Source organism: Alosa pseudoharengus, unplaced genomic scaffold (genome assembly GCF_046254945.1).
Source record: "Alosa pseudoharengus isolate Yale_2024_CS ecotype anadromous, Long Island Sound unplaced genomic scaffold, YU_APseudo_1.1 YU_APseudo_1.1_scf_18, whole genome shotgun sequence".
NCBI classification, from domain to species: Eukaryota; Metazoa; Chordata; class Actinopteri; order Clupeiformes; family Clupeidae; genus Alosa; species Alosa pseudoharengus.
Window position 1 is genome coordinate 34,674,261 of NW_027468650.1, and position 17,084 is coordinate 34,691,344.

General features: G+C 41.4%; 1 protein-coding gene across 1 annotated transcript in view; it reads left to right on the top strand.

Annotated features, from left to right (window-relative positions):
• Positions 1 to 354: 354 nt before the first annotated feature.
• The window catches only part of ofcc1 (orofacial cleft 1 candidate 1), a 91,369-nt gene continuing 74,639 nt past the window's right edge, over positions 355 to 17,084 (top strand). Inside the window, exons 1-6 of the mRNA XM_076291180.1 lie at positions 355 to 443; positions 2,760 to 2,806; positions 8,127 to 8,193; positions 8,616 to 8,870; positions 14,112 to 14,216; positions 15,017 to 15,106. Coding sequence (XP_076147295.1) covers positions 2,789 to 2,806; positions 8,127 to 8,193; positions 8,616 to 8,870; positions 14,112 to 14,216; positions 15,017 to 15,106 — 535 coding nt within the window. The 5' untranslated portion in view covers positions 355 to 443; positions 2,760 to 2,788. The remainder of the gene's footprint in view (positions 444 to 2,759; positions 2,807 to 8,126; positions 8,194 to 8,615; positions 8,871 to 14,111; positions 14,217 to 15,016; positions 15,107 to 17,084) is intronic.

The following is a 17,084-nucleotide window of genomic DNA, read 5'->3' on the forward strand; positions in this document are numbered from 1 at the left end:
AACATGAGGTCACTTTCACTACATGGTGTTGGCGCAGAGGGGGTTCTGAACAGTGTTACCTCAGTATCACTCGAATAAATTATAGAACAACTTTGAGTGTACAAACGGTTAGGCCATCTGGTTAGTGTGACTGTAACATTATCTCTCTCTCCCCAGCAGTTGCCAACGCTTCAAGTCGCGTGCGCAATGGACCCACAGTAGCCTACTTTCTCTCCTCCTGGGTTGAATATCAAACCCTGTTAATTTTCGAAAGTCGAATAGCAGCCTAGTGCTCAATTTAAGTATTTAACGGCACACGAACAACTTCCTAGATGAAAATGTTATTCCTTTACCTTATAAGGAATAAGTTATCACCTTCATCCTCAAGTCTGGTGACATGGACAACCATAGCCTAACATTAGCCACATAGGCAGTCGCAGGAGACCAGGCCCACATTTTACCAGGTAAATTCACTTTCATTTCAATGCAATTATATACTGCGTTTAATACTTAGAATTCAATTCAATTCAATAGTTCAGCCTAATTTTACAGGTTTACCTTCTGAGGAGGTCATGTGATGAAAGCTGTAGCTTGTATAGCATGTGCTAATGTAAGGAACTTTTCAGAATTATGCAAAGCACTGAGGTGAAAACATGGCAGCATCGAAATAGCTGTATGTTAAGCAGGACTTTTCAGCAGTTTACTTACTTAGCATTACATTAGTGAGTAATAGTAAAACACCCTACTTTTAGTATAACCGTCACTATTCCTGTGTAAATGACCAGACATAAAGGTTATCTGATAGGCTTGCAACTGAATTGACGCACGCGCATTCATTGCGTTGTTGGCATGTGGCCATGCTTTACCAAAGCTTTACCCGTTGCACTCGATTTTCGTATGAGCCAGTGAAATATAAAGGTGGATGACATGGTCCCATGATCACACAGTATGATAAACGGTGAGTCAGGGCAAAAGAAACTTTGTTTTTGTTATTCCTCTGGCTGGCTGAATTGTTCCAATTGGCTCAATATTCTGTAACCTTAATATACAGTTTGCCACATGCACATACTAGGCCTAGTTAACACAATATAATGACAGAGTCAACCCTCCAAGGGTGCTTCTGTCATTAATTACAATCTATGTAGCTGTGTAACTGTATGTAGCTCTTTATAGTGTGTGTGTGTCTGTGTGTGTGTGTGTGTGTCAGCATATGTGAATGTGTATGGGGTGCTAACAGAAACAACTGCGGTTGAGAAACTGTTGGCTATCCCACTTTGGGTTGAATGTTTGGCACCCAGTGGCTCACAGCTTTTATTACCAGTCATGTGGGAACTCTTGCAAGCATCACCGTTTATGATTTCAGAAAATACCTCACCACCCATTTAAATGTTACAGTAAGTAAGAAAATAAATCACCCCAATTAGAGGCATGATTGTAAATATGAAAATTGTCACCACAGCTCACATACTGTTCTGGAAGTGCAGTGAAGTAGCCTGAGAGTTCTCTGCTTTCCTTACACTCACATGAAAGCATGACAGATCTCCCTAGAAACTCAAGTAAGAGGGCTTTATGATGTCATGAACATTTATTTGTACAATCTCCATTTTCTAAACCAGGTGGGATGGTGGTTGCGGCAGTGTTATCCCCATTCAATCTTTCTTTTTCATTTGCCCAGGCTCAGCGATGGATCATTTTCACACAGTTACTACAGTGAATGTAATTTGAAACAATTACCAAAACACAGACCCCACTTGTTACAACAGACGTTTCTCATCGCGTATACAAAGCGCAGATTCAATAGCTTAACATGTTTTTCAATCACACCCAGTGGAACGGTGTTTGGTGTGAAAAAGTGTAGCATTTCATCGTCGCTTGCATGGTATAGGATAATCTTTCCCATTTCGCCTGGGGTTTGTTTTGCTAATTCAGCAGAAACTTGTGAAAGCCATGTGAATTACCAGTGAGGGAATGGAGGGAAAGATAAAAGCATAAAATAGCATTGTATGAGATGTAAATGAATAAACTCTTGGCTTAAATAATGGCATAAATTAGTTCTTGTGATGATAAACAGAGCAAGCCTCTGTGATGTTATTCATGTAGGTGCATTGCTGAGATGATGATGTTGTCACAAACACTCTGGGGTCCTGGAGGAGGGCTGCACATTCATGGCTGATTAGTTGAAAACATCTGTGTGTGTGCATGTGTGTGTGTGTGTGTGTGTGTGTGTGTGTGTGTGTGTGTGTTTGTGTATGTGTGTGTTTGTGTGTGTGTGTGTGTGTGTGTACCTGTGTGTGGGTGTGTGTTTCAAAAGCACAGCACCAATCCATAACCTAAAAATAAGCCCCTGCATTTCTGTGAATGGTTTCACTGGAATGTTTTTTGTGAATTGTTCATAACAAGGAGGAGCAAAGGACTGCACTTCTGAGTATACTTGCACATGACACAAGGTTATCTGGAGTGAATATACAGTACTGTCTATTTTGCAATTGAAAGGATGTTGTGTATTAAAGGGGGTTTGTGTAGTTGCCTCTTACCAAACTTAGAAAACATGTTTGAACACATAGTAAGATATTTGTATGTGTGCATTTTCACACCTTGTTACTGTAGACAGTTTCCATTCTGTTACTAATAGCTATTATTGTCGTGATAAAAGAAAATTCTGTAGGGTTTTGTTTTATTTACACATCAATATGGTATTCTTATAGTGGTGACAGTCCATCATGTCCCTGTTTTGCTGTGAGTTCTAACTAAGGTATTTCTGATGCCTTTTCTCTTTGTAGACACACAGCAACAGCTTGGACCTAAAGAGATGGACACATTTGGCAGTGTAAGTAGACTTTCCATTATAATGCAAGGTCAGGTCCTTACCTCACAGTTTTCTATTAAGGTGCTGAGACGGGGGGCTGACCGTTGACATTTGGCATTCTGTGAAAGTGCTGGGGAGATCTCAGTGGGGAATTGAGCTGTGTAGAGGCCAAAACCGTGACACTGGGCATTCTCAAGGAACTGGGAAAGAAACAAAAAGGCTCTTCAAAATCCCAAGCTGTTCCCATGATCCCATAGAGCACTCTGATCCGGCCGTATTTCCAGATCCTCGGATTTATGTGTGCAAGAGTACATATTTGTGTGTGTGTGTGTGTGTGTGTGTGTGTGTGTGTGTGTGTGTGTGTGTGTTTCATATGCTTCCCCGTTTAACATTCCTTAGCAGGAAGCCTGGGAGTTTTGCAGCATTAAAGAAGTAACAATGGGCTGTCCTCTACTAATGGTATAGGTTACTGATTATGTAATTTCAGTGCTCTAGCCAAAAACAAAATGGCCAAACTCATATCTTTAAACATTCTTCAGTGCACAGATACTTTATGGCTATTGATGTTACTTGTTGTGACATTTTTTTCATCATGACAAAGTTTTTTTTTTCTTATTTCAAGGTTCTATTTTTTGCATCCTTAATCTGTTAGCATCAAAGGGGCACACATGCATAAATAATTGACTAATTCACTTAAAGGGGCCAGGGTAGATTAATTAAGTCTGAATACTAATTATGTTTTTCTGTCCCCAGCAAGCAACGTGGTTGTTGTTCAACACAAAGCTATTAGGTTGATCACAATTATAAGGCGGGATTTGTAAAAACATGGTTCTAAAAATATTAAAGGACCTGGAGAAGAATTTGTTTTGATGTAGCAAAAATTCTGCTTTGCTATCATAGTGTTTTGTGACTATTTGTTATTTTTCACCATATCTTTGGAAATAGTCACATTTTAATTGTATCTCATGATGTAATAGTTACATAGTTTGTTAGAATTATATGGCCACTGTTTTTGATTAGACTTTTTTTCAATATCAATATTTAGTTCCTGTGGTTTGACTGTGTGTAAAACCTTTTGGCTTAAAGTCTGCAAAGACAAAACCAATCCCGTATTGATTTTGTGGTGTGTTGGCACCTCTCAGTCAGATTAACCCGCCAGTAAAACACTGGAGTCGATTTATATGAGCTGTTGCCTTCTACTTTTTTGCCCTGTTTCTCTCACAAGATAGACTGGGTAATCAGTAAACAAGTCACAAGTTCCAACAACAAATAACAAGTTGTTGTCACTTACACAAATAAACAAGCGACCAAACAAAAAACCTATTGGGTTAAAAAAAACAAAACAGAAAAAGACTGATAGTTGGATTGAATTGGATAGGGGAGGATAGGAGAACACACACTGTGTACAAAACATAGCAAAACATAGCCGTCGTCTGGAACTGACTGATATGGAGGGGGTGGGCTTGTGGCCTGTGCATGCATGAGGGTCTTCGTCTAGAAGTGGTGGCTTTCTGACGCGAAGGATGTGGTCTGTCGGTGCCTTTGCCCCCCTCCCCCCCCCCCCCAACTAACACACATACACACTCCACCCACCCACCAACCCCCTTGCCTGAACAGATAGGGGTGAGAGAGGAAGAGAGAGAGAGAGAGAAGGAGAGAGAGAGAGAGAGAGAGACAGCTTAGAGCGGAGAAGCTTGTTTACGGCGGCCGAGAAGAAAACAGCCAGACATAAATGAAGGTTGACGGTTTCATGAAGCACAATTGGTTGATCGCAGATTCAATGTGACTGCCCTGAACTGGGCGATGATCCGTACAGTATGCAAAATTCACTCTCTGACTGGTCGGAGCCCACCAGCCCCCTAGCAGTGGTCTTCCTTTAGCCCTCATCGGCTTGGCTTTGAATGGAACCAGAACTGAACAAGGCATTGTTGTGCCCAATTCTTTTTGACAACAATCACATTCTTTTAGAAAAAAAACTTCATAGATTTCTCTTGTTATCAGTGGTAAATGATTTTTTCATACACTTTTCTCTCGTCTTCCTGTCCCAATCTGGATGCAAGCATTACATGTATGTGTGATGCAGTGTCTGAAAGAGAGAGAGAGAGGGGGGGGGGAGGCTAGGATTTCTTTTTTAACAGCAGGGTGAATGCCTCTGGATGACAACAGAATGAATTTAGAGATTGTTCTTGGTCACGTGGCACGGAATTTGCCTGGCACATGATTCGATAACAGCACCCCTGAATTTAATATATTTATGTTCATTGGAAAGCCATGTCAGAAGGAATTTAGCTGTCTGCACTCTAAACAGTGTGTGATATTGCAAGTATTGTAACTGTTGCTCAACATTCAGGAATACAATTTGGCAGAACATTTCTCTGGTTCTATTTGAATGCTACCTTTTTGGCAGATTACTGTTTAGTTATGCTGATGTCAAACGTCAGCCATTATTGGTCATAGCACATGGCACCTTCCAGTGAGAATTCCTGGCTAAAAGACAGAAAATGGAAGTCATTGCATATTCACAACTACATTTATTTTGAAAATGGTTTCAGAGGTTTCAGAATTAGGCTTCCTTGCCAAAGTGTCCAAAAGCACTTTGCCTGGTAGCAAGTTGGAGGTACTTCTAATTCATGGATATTCCATTAAGGACTAGAGGAATTGAAGTTGAGGCAACATGCAAATTGCAAATGTGTTGACATTTCAAGCAGACAGAACTAATTCATTTGAAATGTAAGATATGAGTGACTACATTTCTTGACCAGCACCGTGCAAAATACATTTACATTTTCTCAGAAACAGGTGAAAAATATTACCCATACAAATGCAAATATGCAGAGCTGAAATCTACCGCTGATAAATCTTCTTCTAAAAAAAACAATTACATCGTTGTATGGCAATAGGTTTGATGAATGTGTACATGGTTACAGAAATAGATGTAAGGCAGGACAGACGTTGAAATATAGGGTTATTGTATACTTTCAGGGCATCCCTTATATACTTTTCAGTGTGAATTCAGCCAGCACTTTTCATCACTTCTTATAAGGCCTGACACTTCTGTCTGGCCTATTATAATGCCTGCATTACATGGTAATTAATTTCAGCGTCTCTTTTATTTTTGCCACCCTCTTTTTTCTTGAAAAAAAGAGAAAGCCTCAGTCTCAAGGGCAAAAACAGTGATTTCAAAAATAAAGGCGAGCCTTCCGCCCACATTGCGCTAATTTAATGATTAATTACACAAGTGAAACAAAGACCAGCCCCATCGATGTCTCAATGCATCTCAAAGAAAGTTACAACACCCTCTGTGAGATCTCAGTGATTTTCTCTTTCAGAAGTGTTAATGCTAAGTTGTTCTAGCATCAGATATTGCATAAGCCATCAAAGATTAAATGGAAAAAATATCTCACAGAAAGGCATAGCAAATTATTCAAAACATTAAAATCTTCTGTTGATGTGCATGTATCTAAGTTTCGTAAGAGCTGTGCAAATGCTACCATTGTCAAACGGTTTCCCGATACGCTCACCAGACTGTGGCATTGCATGAATACTGTTGTATTTATAACAAAATCTCAAGCTGATTATTGCAAATTTGTAGGTGATTACTTGTGCATGCAAGGTGGTAATTTGTAGTATTTGCAGTTATTATGTATTTTTTTTTGTTTCTATAATAATGATTATAACTAATAATAACAACTTCACTAATTCACTCATTTTATGCCTCCACTAAACATGAAGTGGCCCACATGTTACAAACATTAAAAATAAGGCAAATGAAATGAAAAATAATGAAATTCTAATCTCCACAGTTTAATGTGTCTGGTCAGTGTTTAAGTCTAACTGTTGGAGAAATTGATTGGAACGCAGTGGCAAAGAAAATGGGTTTTAAATAAGTCACAATTAGATAACCATTAATCTCTGTGGTATAAATGAATGTCTTGCTGTAGGGCTTGCTGAATGTAAAAACAGATTTACTAAAAAACTCTTTCTTTCCAGATCGCAATGTGTCCTCTGCCATTTCTTAATTGCTACTACATCTCGGATAGAAACTCATCCCTCCATTAACCTCCCTTTGCACCACTGGAAGTGCATATTGTATATACACACACACACACACACACACACACATAGTGTCGATACCGCAGTTGTGCCATTCTTCCAAAACTCTGTGGGGTTGGTCACTTTCTCTGACTGTGCTGAAAGGGCCTCAGCAATGTTGTTAATGTAAATTGGTGTGACAAATGAACTCTGTAATGAATTCATAAACACCATCGGTCTAATCCCCCCCCCTCCCTCACACACACAGACACACACACACACACACACACACACACACACTGGGGAGAAATAAAAACGTATAAGATGAGAGAAATGCCCATGGATATTTTAGAGACTGAAAGGAGGGGCGAAGAAGAGAGAAAAAGAAGAATAATTCTGTCACACATATGTCTAGAGCTCTGTATTCTTGCATGTGATGTGTTCTTCTCACTTGGTGTCAAATGGTGGCTGTAGGTTGGAGAAGGGAGTCTGAGCTGATCTAATCTTAGCCCCTGTCGGAGTTCACTGAATCATGGCAGACTTATTTAAGGCAAAGTCACAACATGCTATGATTGAGTGAAATCCGTCCCTCCCCTGCTGGAGGTTGTCTCTGAGATGTTAACGAAACTCAGTTATCGCTCATTTAGTGAATTGAGAGGAAATGGTGTTTTGTGTGTGTGTGTGTGTGTGTGTGTGTGTGTGTGTAGGGGAGGAATATGCTTTTCCCCCCGAAGTAAACAACATATTCTTGTTTTGTCTACTTAAATCACAGTTTTCTACAGCTAGTGCAAAACTAAATCTTTAGTCTGTGTCAAAGTTACTTTGAGAACATGTTTGTGTTCTGAGAGGAGAGATGACTTTGTGGACTGACATGCTTTTAATTTAATTGGAGAGAGCTTGCTTCTGTGTGTGCTTCCTAGCCTGCATGCTGGGTGCGCAATGTGTTTGTGATGATTTGCATATTCATATGCAGAACATATCTTTCCATTCTCACGTAGCTTGTATAAAAATGCATTTTTTTTAATTCTAGGAGAGAGTTGTTTCCCTTTTCATTTTTTAAAAAAAAGAATAAGGCGAAAGTATTTTAATGTGACCTTCATTATGCATTCGTGTCAACTTTTCTTATCTATTTATGATTAATTTTTTTTTCCACTCCTGTTGTTCAATTAGTGCTTGACCCCTTTAGCGGCGATGTAAATTAAATGACATTTCAGTGTCGTCCCATATTTAAAATACTGCGTTAGTTGCGGATCATAAATGATGATCTTCATTCTGCAGCTAATTTATTCATTTAACAATTTCCCTCCAGAAGTTGGAGCAGAAGGCTCAGAAGCAACCTAAGCAGAAGAAATCCAACTCGGCTGAATTTCTGATGGGTGAGCCTTGCTTGATGAGTTATTGCTCATAATTTGTGTAAGGATTAATTAACTAATTACAGACAAATGGCTTTGGGCTAAATTTTGCTCTTGCTTGTCAGGGCGCAATTTGTAATTATTTTAATCATTTCTTCTTCTTCTTCTTTGCGCTCTCTTTTTCTCCCTCTTGCTCTCTCTCTCTCTCTCTCTCGCTTTCCTCTTTTTCCCCTCTCCTCTCCCCCTTCAAGATTCGTTTTTAATTTGAACCTAATTGTGTTTTAGTGACATTCGAGGAGGATGCGCTTGAGTATTTTGGGGGCAGTGGAATCACTAGAAGGATTTTTCTGCTGTCATTAAATATGTTTTGGAATGCTCTTCTTTTTCAACCTTTGTCTCTCTCTCTCTCTCTCTCTCCCTCTTTCTCGCTTTTCCTCTTCTGACAGGGGAAGAGGAGGAGAGAAAAACTTTGGAGGGCATCGAAAACCCTGCCTTCTGTGGCGACGGCATGGGTGCTGAGGGTGGTGGTAGCCGTGGCGACAGCGGAGGTGGTGGTGGTGGTGCCGGCGTTGGCGTCTCGCAGGATCCTTCGTGGGCCGTTCGGCCCACAGCGTGGAGAGAGATGCGAGGTGACAGGCAGGATAGCACCCTTGCAGCTCAGCAACAACAAACGAAGCTGCAAGGGCCTGCCAATGCAAGAGGTGAAGCTTCACTCTTCGTTAGCCTCAAACGGCTCTGACAGCGGGCTCTGTTGCTGATCTAACCTTTTCGTTTTTTTTTTTGTTTTATTTTTTTTTTGTTGGGGGTGTGTGTTTGTTTGAGGGTGTGTGTGTGTGGGGGGGGGGGTGTAGGGGGGTAGTAGAGGTGGGGTAGAAATGTTTCGGGGATGGGGTGTGGTTGTAGGATGGCATTGTCTGATCCAAACATTCCAAACCTGGGTACGTGCCCTAACAAGTTACATGAAGGTCTGAGAACATGCAATGGTGGGGGATGGGATGAGGAAGGGTCATATGGGAGGAGACTGTATGATGGTGTGTGTGTGTGTGTGTGTGTGTGTGTGTGTGTGTGTGTCTGTGTCTGTGTCTGTGTGTGTGTGTGTGTGTGTGTGTGTGTGTGTGTGTGGAGTGTTCCTTAGGGGCAGATGTGTGTATGAGTGTGTGTGTGTGTGTATGACATACTGTCCTCAGAGGGCTCATAACATCAGTGAGACAAAGCTGACTGGTCACCATCCAGAAGACTACAGTATGCTCTCTCTCATCTCCAGGCTAACAGAAAGAGATGCATAAAAACACACTGGGGGGCTATGAGACACTGCATGCGCCCATTCAGTCTGAACAAACATTGATATTCCCATACATACACTCATATAAATAAACACGCACATACAGACTGGAAGAGATGTAAAGCTCAGAGGATAAGTGAGCCAAAATATGAGACCAATGTCATGTCAATGTCAATGTCAAACCACATCAACCCTCAAAATACTAGAGTTGGTAAATATGGAATATGAACAGATTTGATTCTGTATTTTGTAAAATATATATTTTATAACAAAATTAGTCCTACATCCTTCATGGACACTGAATTTGCCTGGAACTGACCCTGGATGGTCACTTATGAAAAAACTGGAACAAAACATTGCACATATGGCAAAAGACTAATTTGTAAGTCATAAACCTTAAAGCATAACCTTTAATTTTGAATCACTGAGATTCATTTCTTTTAGTGCAGAAACTCTTATGCATTTGTTCTTATGCATTCGTTAAATGGCCAACCTGTTCTGGGGCTCGTTTCTAGAAAAGTTAGCAACGACATTGCTCAACCACAGGGTACGATGCAACTTGCGACCAAACAACAACAGTGTTCAGGGTTCCCAGGGGTCCTTGAAATCCTTGAAAGTTTGTGAATCTGAAAAAAATAATTCAAGGCCCTTGAAAGTTTTTGAAAAGAGACATAAATAAATGGAGGTCCTTGAAAGTCCTTGAATTTCTTTTTGAGGAAAAAAAATCCATACAATTACGTACAATTCCGCTTATTAACATGTACACGGCCAGCATGATTTCTGCGTGTTTCCCGCGTGTAGTGTTTGTTGCCCAAATATTTAATTTAACATTCTGATGAATAAACGGACAGGTTCATGGTAACGAGTTTAACTTGTTTAGGACAAGTTTATTTCAGCTCAGTTTTATGCAAAATACAAACATGAAAAATAGAATATGCCTACCATCTGTCATATGACCAAAAATAAAAGAAAACTGCGACAAGGTATCCTTGGTCTGTTGAGGTAACATGGTTTAACCATGCCCACGCTTGAAATTTATCGACACATTAGGTCCTTGAATTTAAGGATATTGGGCCTGGAAAGTCCTTGAAAGGTCCTTGAATTTGATCTTAACCAAGGTGTGGGAACCCTGAGTGTTACACCTGTTTCTAGAAAGCATTGTGACCTGTTTCCAGAAAGCATCGTGACCTACAGTTGTAGTTCCAAGAGCGTTGTTGATGACGCATCGGTACATATCATTGGTGGAAACAGTGGCAACGTGTAATACACCACCCCCTAGAAATTCTCTGCCACGGCCTATGTCGACATTTTTCTAATTTAAACCAAGTGCTCCATTCTAGCATTGTCCTAAACTTATTGCAAGTATATAAAACATTTTACTTAAGCCGACCAATATGTGTCAATATTTGCGTTAAATATCTATGTTGGGAAAAATATATAGCCTACACAAATTTCAGGGTATTGCACATTTTATTAACTCGTGGCAGCGTGTCGGTGTTCGCATCCTATCTCTCCTTTTCATCTCTGAGTAAGAGTAGGCCTACAGAACTTACGCCTGCAGAAAGTCATTCGTTTCTGACAGCGCTACTCGACCAGGGTTCGACCAAGGGGAAAACAGGTTCTGGGAGGGTGTTTGGCTCGGGGTCATGGTGCAAAGGACCCTACTGTAGGGTGAAATTACTCGAACCATCGCTTTAAGTAATACAGAATGTAGCATGGCTCTGACTCCTTTTTAATCTTCTCAAGATAGTTTTAGCTTCAACTTCATTCTTGTGCTTCACGTGTAACAGAACAACAAAACAAATTCTTATATGTTCCTGTCTTAAAAGGAAGTTTACATGGAAGTTTAATTTATACTTAAAGTCAAAGTGTTTGCTTTTTAATATATACTATCCTATTTTATTTATATATCACTGACAAAGACCAGAGGGTCACCAATCATCAAACAAGAGAGGGCTGGGTTACCCTCCGTTCCAACAGCTGATTCTGGAACAGCTCAGGCTGATCAGGCTCGGATCTGTGTAAGAATCAGACTGCATGTGAAATGGGTGAGATCATTCCGATATTACTGCAGCCAAACCAGTCATTTTTTAGCGCAGAAATCCCAGGGGCAATCTTCTCTCATCTGAGACTAAATCGATTGCATCTCCTCAACTCCTCGACTTTGGATCGTCAAAGAAAATGTATTATGACTGGTGCTTATTAGAAAGAAGTGAGAAAGAGAGAGGGAAAAAAAACAATGATATTCCAGGATTTGGGGGCCTCAGTTATGAAAATCAATCATTCATGGGAAACTTTTGATTTCAGTGAGAAAGTTATTCATCCTTTAAGCATATGTGCATGTGTGCCAATGTGAGGGTGTATGGGTTAAAAGGGATTTTGGGATGAACACACAGTCACGGACAAAATTAATAGCATTTCTGCAGACTGTGGTGTTTGAAATAGGTAATTCAAAACAGGTCAGGACGGTGCCAGACTAAAATGCAATAAGGATTATTGTTATACACATCACTTTATGGGTAACCCAGAAAAATAGATTGCACGTTTACTGCGCAAATATGCCATCACCATGACCCCCAACCCCACCAACACCCAAAAAATACCATCACAGAAGTATAATTTATTTCTTGCCAGATCTCAACTGTGAAGTCAAATTTGATTCTCAGAGAGTTCAGTTAATGCATGATGTACTACACCACAGAGAGTGGGAATGAACGATAGAAGAAAGAGAAAAAACTTCTTGAGTATAGATTTCAAATTGTTGCCAGCTCTGTGTCTCGAGAGCAGAGGGTGGAGTAGAACAAAGATGAATACAGAATCTGTTTTAGCCCGCGGGCGTATTCCCTCATGTAAATAATTCAAATGATTATCAAAATTCAAGCAGAGATCAAACCTCACTCTTTCCCTTTACATAATTTCAAAAGTAAAACTACTCTGTCGGGCTCCTTTGATAAATAGTATATAGTCTCTCATTACAAATTGAAACGAAAAACAGAGTTACAGCTCATTTTGTTTTCTCTATCAAAGCTGCTCGCATTTGTGTTTTCTTAGGTGTACAGCGCTCTCATTAGAGTCGCTTACTGCTGCTCTGAAGAGCCCAGCATTAATTTTAGTGTGTGCAGCATATTGAATTTGGCCTCATTTGTACCTTGCACATAGTGTGTGTGTGTGTGTGTGTGTGTGTGCAGCTTCTGTTTTCTTACTGACAGCATTCCGCACGCATGCCCTCATTCCCACCAGTCCGCAAGACGGGTGAGCGATTGATAGCGTACATGCAAGAACAGGGGAAGAGACCATTTTATTAGCCCGAGAAGAGCACTGGAAGACAGCCAGACTATTTAGGTAAATCAAAGATATGATTCAAAGATGCAGATCTTTGGGGCTTCTGCCATTATGCAAATGCCCGTGCTTGGGGTTTCATAACCCCAGAGCCATCAAAGTGAAATTGTTAAAACTGTGTTTATGGTGTTAAAAGCGTTAGATGTGAATTTCACAGTTAATTTATGATGCCGCTAAAAGTCATAAGCTCAGTGGCAAATGTAAAGGAGTTCTGACCCTATAACCATCTATTTGACACTTCACAACTGATGTTCATTTGAGAGAAAAGGACACTTAAATGTTCATACAGGGCTTCTTTATTAGCAACTAAAACTTATAAAGTAGTGCAAGTCAGTGCATCTTATCCTAAACCTACAGTGCATGGCCTGTAAATGGATCTCTTAAAAACATCTCATCACATGGGATAATTACATAGCTACTGCATATAGATTATTTGTGATAATGCTTGCATGATTGTGGAGTACATTAACATCCTCTGTTTTAATTCAGCAAAAGTGAATTGTTATGACCAATGCAATTTAGATAAAGGGTGCAGGTGTGGAATATGCAGGGCCTGCAGAACATTTTAGGTTAAAATAGCATCTTGGCGGGGTGTACCTGTTTAATAGAAATGTCCCTTAAGGTGGTGGATTCCCATAAAGTCTGCCGAGCAGCTTTGATGCCCATAGGTCAGTGATGGCTAATAAGAAGTCAATGGGGGACAGGGGTTTTCTCACTTCCCTCAGTCTTTCTCTGTCTTTCCTGCTTGCACTCTTTCACTCTGTCCATTCTTGAGATTTCAAGTTTTCTCTTTTTGTAAGACTGCCGACCCCAGAGTAGTCCTTCTGTATTGTCTTTTCACATCCAGGTACTCGGTGCATGTACCCTTTTTTCTCTCATTAGTTCCTTTCTGAACATAACTAACATATGGCATTCGTATTTAAGAGATTGCCTGCCATGACCTTCCATGCCCATGCTAATTAGGCCCCTGAGCTGCATAGGCTTCTTACAAATGCAGCCAGTGCTCATAGAAAGATAGGGACAGAGAGAGAGAGAGAGAGAAAGAGAGAGAGTGAAAGAGAGAGAGAGAATGAGAGAGTGTAGGGGCCTGAGCTTATCAGGCAATGGGCACAGGCACCCAGGCCTCATCCGTGTCGGTTTCAAAAATTAACATTTCGGTTCATGTGCTTCTAATAACCACTAACCTAGCCGAACTGCCGACCACCTCTAACACAAAACCTCACACACACACACACACACACACGTACATGTTCACACACACACACACTCATGCACCCATGTCTGTGTATGTGTTTCCCCTGTCCTCTGTCACCTTCCACAGGAAATGAACGTGCCCGAAATTACTTTGACCCGCAGTCGTCGGCAGAAGCCAACCCAAGGCGGTTCGGGACAGCAGAGGCCAGTGCGGAAGATGAGCTGGAATTAAGTATGCCATTTCTTTTCATAATAGCTCCCCCTTAGTTCATTAAAACGGGGTGAAAAAGATCATTCGCGGCCAGTCATGTCTACCAGTGTGGGGCTGAGGACGGGGGTGTGTGTGTGTGGGGGGGGGGGGTTCACTCAGGGATGGGGGGGCTGGACAGAGGGACGGTCCTATGTAAATACACTTGCTGATAGACGACCAGATAGGACAAAGAGCCGACTGTCATTGACTAAGGTCGCGTATCATTGGTCAACTCTATCTCCCTCCTATGCTTCCCTGAACTTCCCTTAAATGACGGGGGATCCTCGTTGCCATATCAATACATGCCTCCCCCCACCTCTCCAACCCATGCCTATTAAAACCATGCTCTTGGGAGCCAAGTAATATGCATGTTATAATGAAACAGGGGCTATTAACAGAAAAGCTATTTCACCTGTATCTTTTGGACATCACAGGCCTGTAATAGCCATGGAATCGTCAAAAACAGAGTCTTCTTTGATAATGGCTAGGCCGTCTCAGAAGAAGTATGTGTGTATAATTCGGTGTATTTTGCATTAATATGGAATAATCTTTCGCAGCTGAATAGTTTTTTTTTCTTCCCAGGAAATGAGAACCACTGCTTATTTCCATGAATGTCGTATTGGAATATTAGCATCATGAAACCCAAATAGATTTAGTTTATTGTGCGTGGTAAAGATGGTAAGAGGGCCTGATGTTATTGGAGATTTGTATGACATCAAACAGGACAATAAAATGTGTCAATATCATAAAACCTGTAACAGCGTCTCCTACCTTCTACACAGAGTTCCTAAATGAGGATGAGAAGACGCTTTATCACAAACTATCCCAGATGCTTAGTGAGGATGATGCTTCAACCATCATAGATTTGCCAGGTAATGCAGACACTCTTATTTCCTGCTCTTCAGTTTTACTAATCAACATCAGTGACCCAATATCAGTGAAGAATAGTCAGGTGTCTTTAACTGTGTGAGTGTTGATAAACTGATGATACACAAGGCAACTTTTTGAACAGTGTTGCTGATCAGTATTCCTTAGTATTATTGGGTACATTCCCACTGATATTGGGCCTCATTTTTTTCTGGAGTATTTAACCAGAGCAGGCATGTTATCAAGATCAATAAATCAGAACACACAACAACAACAGCAACAACAACAACAGCTATAACTTATCAAGGCACCCAAAACGCTTTACAGTGAAGGGGAATCTCACTAACCATCACCAATGTGCAGCACCCCCCTGTTATGTACGGCAGCCATATTCGCCTGAACACTCACACCAGTTTGGGGTGATATGGTTGCCCAGTAACATTGCTCAAAAATTGACCAGCGCATCATCACCTTTAATGCAGAAGTCCAATTCTGCTAATCAGCATGGCATTGAGTGAGCAAAAGAGGCTCAATGAACAATGTCAGGCAGCTTCTGTCACAAGAGTCTTGTAATGGGGTTCAGACTCTAAGGCTCTGTCAACCGCCTTGAGACCATTTCAGTTGTTAATTGCGCTATATATTCAATAAGTTGATTTGAATTGAATTAAGTTTGACTAACCAAAAAAGCTATTGGGTGAGCTAACTAGGGCCAGTGAACAGCGCAGCAGGCAAGTCTGAAACCTTTAGCCATGCTGGGTGTTGCGTCGCCATAATGCAACGAGCTTTCCCCTTCGCTCCTCGGGTCCATTGTGTGGCGGCGGCAGGCATGCCGTGTCCCATTAGCTGTGCCTCATTTGAATACGCACCCAAACAGGCAAAAATGGTGGCCACCATAAGCCGCCATTGTTCTTCCTCTCCTAGGAAGACAAGTCGCCCAGGATCCTGTTGACTCGTCGTCGCTCTCGACGATGTAATTCCGGCACACAAGTGATGGGCTTAGGCCGTGCGCGACACGCGAGGATGCAGCCGGCTGGTATTATTACGATTGTTGTGGATTTAGCTGGGGAGGCGAGATTAGCAGACAGGGCCATTGTCTCAGAATGTACATGAAATCCTGGAGAGAAGCAGGGGGAAAAAAAAACAACAACAGTAAAGAGGATCCATTCAGGATTAACAGTTTTCACACATGGGAGAAAGACAGAGGGAGAGAGAGAGGGTATGGAGTCGGAGAGCAGAGCTCTATTCCTTCTGCATTGTCCAACCAGGAGCATCCAAGTGTGCAGCTGGCTGCCAGTGGCCCTCTTCAGCGGTGGCTACAATAGACTTTTACACAATCACTTCACACTCTTCCTCCCCCCCCGTCAGCCTCCCACTGGCGCAGGCTGCACACAAGGAGAGGCCTTTTTTTTTTCTCATAGCAGTCCTCAATGCTTTGTGGTTCCGCCGCTTTTCTCTGTCTCGCCCTCCCTCCCACCCTCTCTCTCTCTTTCCCTCTCTATCCCTCTCTGTCTTTCTCTCTCTCTTTTTTAGCCTGCTAAGACGGGCTCTACACAAAGCCGCTTTATTGGGAATGAGCGGGAAGAGGCCTCATTAGCTAAAATGGACACCGTCCAGTGCCTAGACATCTTAAGTAGGATTCCTCAATGACAAATCCCGCAAATTCATGTTTTCCCCTGTGTGGTGACGAATCAGTATATTACACATTACACGCTTGGTTCCTTCCCAGTCTAGAGCTGGCCTCTCATCAATAATGACTAGGCAGTATCACAAGATTCCTATTTATATGAGCACAGAAATTCAGTTCATAACAAAGCATTGCTTGTGTCTTTTTAACCAGTTCCTCTAAAGCTATGATTTTCTAAACCCTCACTGCAAGTGCAGATTAAGCAGTGGTTAGGTAGGGTGACTCACTGCACTTTGTGTTGCTGACATCATGAGAACCATGTTATTCTTTTAGATCTGCAGGAACATTCCAGAAAGAAA